Source organism: Dermacentor albipictus, chromosome 1, assembly GCF_038994185.2.
Source record: "Dermacentor albipictus isolate Rhodes 1998 colony chromosome 1, USDA_Dalb.pri_finalv2, whole genome shotgun sequence".
Lineage (NCBI taxonomy): Eukaryota > Metazoa > Arthropoda > Arachnida > Ixodida > Ixodidae > Dermacentor > Dermacentor albipictus.
In genome coordinates, this window is record NC_091821.1 from 407,799,393 (window position 1) to 407,808,513 (window position 9,121).

The 9,121-nt window shown below is 46.9% G+C and overlaps 1 protein-coding gene across 1 annotated transcript; it reads left to right on the forward strand.

Moving 5' to 3' along the window:
• The first annotated feature begins 59 nt into the window (after positions 1 to 59).
• Positions 60 to 4,760, forward strand: RpL37A (ribosomal protein L37A). The gene is made up of 4 exons (XM_070532180.1): positions 60 to 195; positions 374 to 502; positions 654 to 736; positions 4,668 to 4,760. Exons 1-4 carry the CDS (start codon positions 193 to 195, stop codon positions 4,729 to 4,731), a joined length of 279 nt encoding a protein of 92 aa, XP_070388281.1. The 5' UTR covers positions 60 to 192; the 3' UTR covers positions 4,732 to 4,760.
• Positions 4,761 to 9,121: the final 4,361 nt, after the last annotated feature.

Here is a 9,121-nt window from a genome sequence, read left to right on the forward strand (position 1 = left end):
TCCTATTAAATTGTAATACAAGTAAATCTTTTATTAGTACTCATATATATTTTTACTAGAAATAAAGAATATAATAACGAATAGATAGATATGGCCAAATCTATCGCAAGCTTTTCGACGACCTAGCAACAACACCAACTAACGCTTCCTTTTCCTTTTCCAGTCAGCGTTGTTTCTGACGGTTCGGCAAAAATGGTAAGCCAGGATGAAATCTAAATTAATCCTGTGTTCTTGTGCACACTGGCTTGAAAATTATTTCTAATTAACTAGCACAAGCCTCCATGTGTTATTTGAAATGTTGATTTACTACCTACGGTGTCTCATACCCTGAATATAGCCGGTAGATAATCGCTGCGCTCTACTCTAATTTCAGGCAAAGAGGACCAAGAAGGTCGGAATCGTCGGCAAGTATGGAACCAGATACGGTGCCTCTCTTCGTAAAATGGCGAAGAAGATTGAAATAACCCAGCATGCTAAATATACCTGCACATTCTGTGGCAAGGTGAGTGAAACGCTCCAGAGACTTGGTGCAAGTGCGCGTGTTGATATGATAGAGGCTGTTCTTTCACTTTCACCAATATGACTTTTCGTTAGTGTTGTTTGCGTGGAAATGAAGACAGGAAACTAAGCATTGTGGTGTGTATGCTTCGCAGGATACAATGAAGCGCACCTGTGTGGGGATTTGGAAGTGTCGGTCCTGCCGCAAGACTGTTGCCGGTGGCGCCTACGTTTTCAGGTGAGCACGCGTAAAACTTCAGCATTTTGATTTTCAGTTTCCGTCCTTCACGTATTCGTTATACTAAAGCTCATTAACGCGAACGTTACCATAAAAAGGCATTCTGCGAAGTCGTGTTACTTTTCGTTGTACATACTTCATTGATGTCAGCTGTGGTCGCCTACAGACTAATAGATTTGGCTCTAGCGCTGATATGTGGATTTCCGCATCGACTGCTGCTGCTGCTGCTGCCTTGCATTGGCTGTGCGGAGTCAGTGAAATGCGTAACTGTAATATGTACAGAACAAGTTGAATCGTAGAATTCCAGTTATGCCCTGCATTCAACTATGCAGTGTGTGTGGTCTTCAAACAGCAGAACCGTATTCTTTTGCTGGAAACTACAAGCGCACCGAGAGGATGTGAAAGTTTCACCCCATTAATTCCGACCTTTCCGCGCCATTGGAAATTGACCACTGTGATCAATTGTTTATGGCCTGTGTCACCTCCAGTGCGTACATTTGGATCTTGGAACACATTTGCTCTGTGGGCCATTGCAAGCTGACTCAGAACGCGGACCCTTGCCCTTCACTTGTGCATTTGAAAAGTTGATCTCACAAACTTGCACAGTCTCGTAACGATCATGCCAGTGCCCCAGGCACACTCAAAGGATATATCTAAAACTGGGCTGAAGCTTCTCCAGCCTTTCTTTGTCCATCCTAGGGAGGGGTTCCGTCTCTCTCTCTTGATGTCCTGTTTTACTGGGTCCCAATACAGTGAAACCTCGTTAAACCGTAGTTGGCCGGAGCTCGGAAAATATACGTTCTAAATGGTAGTACTGCTTAACCAAAATAGCATGAGATCGCCCACTTACCTGTCAAAAACGGAACTAAAAGAGAGTGTGATGAAAGGGCAAGAAACATGCAGTATTTATTCATTTTGCGCGTCAAAAGTCTTATTTTCGTTTGATGCCGCGGTGGCCTCGCAGCGATGCCAGCGGCCTCAAACTCTCGTAAGCTGCAAGCCAGCTGTTCAGCCAGCTCCCTCTTCTTAGAAAACACCCACATGAGCCTAAAGTAATGTGTAGCTTCTGCCACTGTCGCGCCTGAATTGCCCGTGCTGTTGCTTTCCGTATCGTCCTCATCACTGTCGTTAGGCGACACTTTGGCAACAATAGCACAAGCAACAATGGCGAAACGTTGAACCTCAAAAAGCTGAACCTCGTTGCCGACATCTTCTCGTGGTCCCAGCAGCACTGCCAAGCATCTCCTTCTTCGCATTCCAAACGCCATACACTGTAGCCAACGGTAGATCCCTCCCGCGTGCCAGTGCTGACTTGTGGCACATTCGATATCACGAACAATGTCCTATTTTTCTTTTACAGCATAAGCTGTTATGGGCTCATTCCCACAGCCATTTTTGGTGGCGATGGTGTCCACCGGTGTCCGTATCAGCTATCGCCGGGAGTGAAAAAAAAAAAGACGTAATTTCCACCGGGATCGAACCTGGGTCTGTTGCGTGGGAGTCAGCTGCTCTACCACTGAGCCACACCAGCGCTTGCTATGAAAAAATGCCCTATAAACACGGCCTAGCGCGTGTCACCCCCGCATTTCGCAAGGAATGCCATTAAATCATCGTCATAATTACCATCGTATTGTGCCATTTGACATGTGTGCCGTGTAGCATTGATAAATACAAACTTTGCATTGCAGTTCCATTATACAGTCGCCAACCGTTTATTCGGACCTCACGGGGTGCGGAAATGTCCGAAAAAGCAGATTAAGAAAAAAAAAACAATTAAATCCTTTATTTCTACACACTTATTTAGGCTCGGCAATAGGCTTGTAGAAATCGTGAATGCGCTGTTGCACGCTGTTCCGTTTACGCGCAGTCAGATAAGCCTGAATCTCGGAGAGGGTCGTACGGTCACTATAGGCGGCTGAAAGCGCAGTCACTAGCAGCGTAGCACATGGTGCGTCATCTTCCGACTCGGAGTCATCGTCCGGCGGTGCAACAGATAAGCCTGAATAAGACAGATAAGTCAGATAAGCCTGAATCTCGGAGAGGGTCGTACGGTCACTATAGGCGGCTGAAAGCGCAGTCACTAGCAGCGTAGCACATGGTGCGTCATCTTCCGACTCGGAGTCATCGTCCGGCGGTGCAACAGAAACCTGACGAATGATCTCGCCGTCGTCGAGTTGTGCGCATGTCAGTATAGCAGTGTCAGCACCTGTGAAACTGTCAAATATGATGGTGTCCGGAATCGCAATGCAACCATTGCGCAGGTCTCGACAGAACGTTTTCCGCGACCGTAGGGAGCACGTCGGACGGCGACAAATCTTAGGCGTCCCGGCACCCACTTGCCGTCATTCCCCAGCGCAGTCTGCGCGGGCACTGTCGGCGCCATTAGACACTTGACGCGATGTTTCCGTATGCCGCATTGCATCACTGCAACCTCGACACAGCACACAAAGCAAACACCACCATGCCAACACCAGTGGCACAAACGAAAAACGTGGCCTACTCGCAGTGTCGTGCGCAGAGAAAGAAATCAGCTGCTGGATTGTCTTGACATGGCTTACTAAGCTGAAACCGGAACTGCTGTAGAGCCACTCTATCGAACCAGGCAGAAACGATGATGATGAGCGGGAATTTGCAGTAGCGCCACTTCGTGGGGTAGCAAGGAGGCTCCGTTCAAAACAAAAATGGCGTTCAGCAAGTTGAACCATGCACCGGTCAGAGTCGGTGCAGGGTGCTCTCGATCGAGTTGGCTCAAGGAGTGTCTGAAAAATCAGACGAGAGGTTGCAAGGTGTCCGAAGTTTCGGCAGTTGTTATACATTATGGTCTATGGGGAGATTGGCAGTGCTGCGAGGCAGACCGAATAATCGAGCATGTCCGAATTTTTGGAGTCCGGAAAATTGGTCAGCGACTGTATTCCACAAGGTGTCTTGACATGTAACAGTTGCATATAGCACTTGCATGCTGCATGTAGCTGACCCTGGATGTAGCAGGATATGTTAGCATTTGTCACCATCATCAACAGCATCGTACCATGCCACGGGTCATGGGATGTGACATATGCGCCACATAGTCTGGATACATGTGTTTACTCTTCGGTAGACGTTACAGTGCCTCCTCGCAAGCGACGAACCTGTAGAAGCGCTTCGTATAGTTATGCGCACGGATGCAACCAGGCAACATCGAGCTCAGCAGACCGCTGTGCAGAGAACAAGACGAGCCGCAGTTTGCCATTGACACCGGGCGGACAGTTCAGATCGTTCTTGTGAAAACGACGCGAAGATACTTTGCCACAAATACTTTGCTTGAAGATACTCTGTATGGTGCCGAAAATGGAGCTCTTGTGCAGCCACTCCTCCAGCTTCCACTGTGACATTGCTGCGTGTGCCGCGCAGGCCTGTGACATCTTATGCTGGGCACTCGATTTTTTTCCGAGCTTTGGCATGATGCGAGTCCTAGCTTGCATGACGCCACAACACAGGCCACCACTAGCCAGCCACAATGCTGTCTGGCTCAGCGCCGAAATGATGTTGGTGTTAATGTGGCTACACCCTTCCAAGCACCCTCTGCGTTTGTGCTTGGAGGCCATTCTTATCTCTAAGGCTCGTTCTTCTGTCTGGCAGACCTACCGCCGTGATTGCACTAGGAAAGGTGCAAACAACTCATGTCGTGTGTGCTTCTCGTTCTCATTCTGACTTTATGCACTAGTTAAATAGGTCTAAAAGTCTGGAATACGCATTAACTAGTGAAACTTCTTTAATCATTAGTAGATGACATAGACCATCTCACAAATATGCGCAAGTTTAACCACATGTACACTCCTGTGCAAAATGTGCAGCTAAATTGGCAAAGACAAGGTAAAAGCCGATAACATGTGTGAGCATGATAAGAGCGAGGATGTGTGTGCTAATTTTTGTTTGTGTACACTATTTGCAGCACCACAGCTGCTGCTACCGTGAGGAGCTCTGTGCGTCGTCTCCGGGAGACAAGGCAGCAGTAATGTGTGTAAATAAATGCTGAAAAAGAAGAGTCCAGTGCCTTGAGAGTCATGATTTCTGTCTAGCTTGCAGGCTTTTATTTTACGGCTGCAAGTTTGTTTGGCTATAACAGCACTCACACTTACAGCTTCCTTTACGTATTTAACAAAAATGTTATGGTGTAAATAAATTAGCGCGAAGGCCAACAGTAACGAAATTTCATTTTTGTGAAATTCATACAGAATAGTAGTATTGGCAAGATTGCAGCAATATCAGCAATGCTGCAGGGATTGTAATTCTATAACTCTTTTTGTTAGCATTTGAATTGCACCTGAGAATACATGTGCACTATGCGATGGTGAGCGGAAACGAAGTTGAGCACGTCGCCTCAAATCTTTTTCAGCACACCCTATACCTTAAAACTTGTTTTTTGGTGTGTGTGTGTGTGTGTAGCTGCATCTGAGGACTCTGTGGGCAATAACACACCATGGACACAAAATTTGTAGAGGTATTAGCTTCATCTTAAGCCAGAAGAAAGTTCAAGTGTACGAACTAGCCATTGCTAAAAAGCTGGTTGTAACACTTGTTGCGCAGACTACTTGTGAGTTGTCAAAGATGTTTGCTGCAAGAAAAACAATCTTGCAGAAAAAGCTTTTCAATTAACTGCAGATTTCTGCAAGTGTGTATAGTCTCCTCCATGTAACATGTCATGAAAAAAGGGATGATGGATTGAAAGGCTTCATGAGAGGGTGGAGAAGGTGTAAAAAAATATTAGGTATTTACAGTTGACTGCCTCTTCAAAGAAATGACAAAGGAAGAATTCTGCCCCGGTTCTCTTGTGAGCTGTGTGGTGTGTGACCTTTACAATGAAGCGACCTGTGTAATGAGATATTTTGTTGGAGGCCCCAAGTGCTTCATTACAAAGGTGTTCGATTGTACATGTAAAACCATGTTCAGTGTGCTGCTTTCAAAATGTAGAAAATGAAGATTGGTCATTCCAATGTATAGCTTTAAGCTTCCTTGAGCAAGCCAATACCATGAAGCAAACAATCTTAAAGCCTGTCCATTGCCTAGGGGAACAACTAGTGTTCCCCTAGGCAATGGACTAGGGGAACACTAGTTGGAACTAGTTGCTAGTGTGCTCCTTAGCTTTAGTGGTACCAGACTAACTTTGTCTATTTGGCTTTCATAAAAGGTACATTCATTTCCACAGGCTGGGTATTGTAGCAGAATATGCTCAACCATTTATATAGCACCACAATTTTCTTGAGGGAGGTTGGCAGATTGTCCAAGTCGGCATGGGTAACTTTGTTAATGCAGTGTTGAGGTGATGATGGTACAAGGCGTATTGTGCAAGCTGTTTCTGCCCCTGCATATCACTTCAGGCAGTATTTTCATTCCAGAAGAGCTGAGACATCAAATTAAATTAGATTTTGCAAAACAGCGACATTGTTTAGGTGTTTCCACAGTTCGCATGGTGTATGCAGCAGTGAAGGCAGTCTATCGCAGCAAAGCCAGATAACCGTGTGCAGTTTTTATATCATGTGCCTGCGTTTGGCTTTTCTGATTGGATAAGCAGACCAATCTGGACATGCTGGTAGAGAATGAATTCTGCCAAGGTTGGAAGCCTGTCATTTCTATTTCACCACTAAGTGAAGGTTCAAGGCAACTTTGATGACAGTGCAGAAACATTGTTGCTACACAGTATATTTAATCAATGCTTGCAAGCCTGCTCCATGAACAAGCTGCATTAGTGCCCTGTGGAAGTTATTGATATTGACTGCTTGTAGTCTTTGGTCTGGTACCATATCCTGGCACCTCTGAGCAGTTTCCTCGTGTGGCTTTCATCCCTGGACGCAGCCACGGCAGGTGAGCATCCACTGCAGGAGCCCGGGCAAAGCCCTTTGGGCCATTCACAGGGCTTTCAGGTGCTCTGCTGCATGCTTAGGTTACGGTAGGTGTAAGCGCTACCTTAGCTCAAGTGAGATTACGGGGAAGGTAACAAGACACATGGGAGTATTGGAGCATGTGCGTCTCGGAAGAGATTTTTGCGCCATAAAGATGGAGCTGGGATCAAGTGGAAGTTGGTGGGCTGTTGGTAAAGGAGAGCAGGTGATCTTTGCGGCTATAATGTACATTAAAACCTCTTTATAATAAAATTTAAAGGGGACCTGTATATCGCCGTATATATTTAAAGGGGAGCAGTATATCGATTACTTTGTTATATCCGTTATTGCATGTAATGGAACATGAATCTCTATGGCAATTCTTAGGGAAATTTCCCCTTACTTTGTTATAGTCATTATTTTGTTATCTGTTTCATTAACACAGGGTTTAACTATATTGACGCAATGTCTGTGACTCTGCACCCACTGGACTTCTAGGGGTTGACTTTTTTAACGCAAATTATTTTTTGCAAACTTCAGCCGTTTTGAGTGCATCACCTATCTAGCCTCCTACGTTGTGATGCAGTTGTGGCCATTTCTTCAAAGGTGTATGAAAAAAAACTGGCTGTGGCTTAGCTAAGGTTAAGCCCAGGATGCGAAGCATACTAGCCTTTATTTTAACGCGACAGCGTTAAGGAGCTCGTGTCGCAGAAAAGCCGGTGTCGTCGGCGTCGGCTCAGGCGTGCGGCGCTTGCTCAGGCGCACATTTCGTTGTCGCGTCGAACGCTGCGTTGCTCGACGCTCACCGCGTCCGATGCGGGGTGCGTAGTCGCTGCGCCGTAGCAAAGCCACCTAGAAACAGTCTCTGTAGCACGCCGCAACCTTCGCTTCTCATTCCAACGAGCAGCTGTGTCTCCAGGAGGCATCTTGCCTCGTGAGTGTCTAGCAGAGGCAAGCGCAGCTGCTTATATACTGCTGTGACGCCGCGAGCGACGGCGCGAGTTGGAGCCCCGTTTCTCCTCTGTCGTGACGTCACGGTGTCACGTGGTCAGCCTTGACGACGACGGCGCGAGTTGGAGCCCCGTTTCTCCTCTGTCGTGACGTCACGTGGTATTGAAGGCGACACCGCAGCACCCGAGGAGCTGGGTTGAGCTCTAGTAATATGCTTCGCATAAAAAAAATGAAAGATAATTTACTTCAAAGAAGGCAGAGAGGTCGGCCTGAGCTAAGGTGCTACCTGCTACTCTGCATGGGGGGAGGGGGAACGGGGACATAAAGGTGTGATGAGGGATGATGATGACATAGCAAGAGGGATGCGCAAAGGTGAAAGCAAGTTCAACACTCTGATGATGAACATTCACAAATGTCATCAATGAAGCCACTATCAGGTTTTGCATCAAGTCTGTAGTCACCAAATCAAGTGAACTTAAAAATAAAGGCGCTAGGACGAAGCTGGTGTGTGGGCCTCCCCTGCGTGAACAGCAAAAGCGGCAAACAAAAGCTTTATAGCATATAAAGTGCTGTGATAAGCAGCTCCAGCACAGCGAGCACTTGTAGGGTACGTTTAGCAACCGGATTCTTAAGACCACCGAGAATCGCCCGCATTGACTCAACCAGGTGCTTCAGCATTTTTTGTACACTCTCCTTCTCATTGTGTTCATCTCCTTGCTTGCCCATATTGTCACCGGTTTCATTGGCCTTATAATTCTTGGCTTCATGGCACAGAGGACCACTAGGGCTCGCTAGCATGGCCGTGGGCCGAGAGGGCATCAAAGGCCATTTCGTGTCTGCATCAGCCGGTGGAGGTGAATGTTTGCCGCGTGCTCTCGTCGACCTTGAATTATCAGTAGACACCGTTACCGTCCTTGATGCACGCACAGGCACAGGTGGTCAGGGTACCTGTGCCACGCTCGGTTGTTCTCCTGAAATGGTTTTGTGATGCTTCTGTTGCGAGCGTTCGTCGCTTTGGCGAACAGATTGGGCAGCCTCTTTACGTGAAGATTGGTCTCTTGCCATTTTTCGAAGAATACGAACCTCTTGTTTCATCTTCAGGCATTCCTTCGAAGTCGCTTCGTGAGAGCCAGTACAGTTGGCACATTTAAATGAGGACGCCTCACAGTCGGTGGTATCATGCTCTCTGCCGCAACGCGAGCAGGTGGCTTTGCTTCTACAAGCAGCGCTTACATGTCCTATCTTGTGACATTTCCGGCACTGAATAGGCCTCGGAACGAATGGTCGTACTTGGTGTACCACGTAGCCCACTTTGGCAGACGCTGGTAATGTTGAAGAAGCAAATATTAACTTGATACATCGGAAGATTCCCCAGCGATCAATCTCAAGAATGCGCACCGATGACCTCGAAAGACTCTTGAGGTCCACATGCTTGATTTCAAGCTCCACGTCAGAAATCACTCTAGTTGTTGTCTCCTTCCCATAAGTAATAAAGGAGCGGACGGGGATTGCACTCAACTGTGGAGTGGTATTTAACTTCTCAAGTATTGTGGAATTTTTCACATCTATTGTCGGG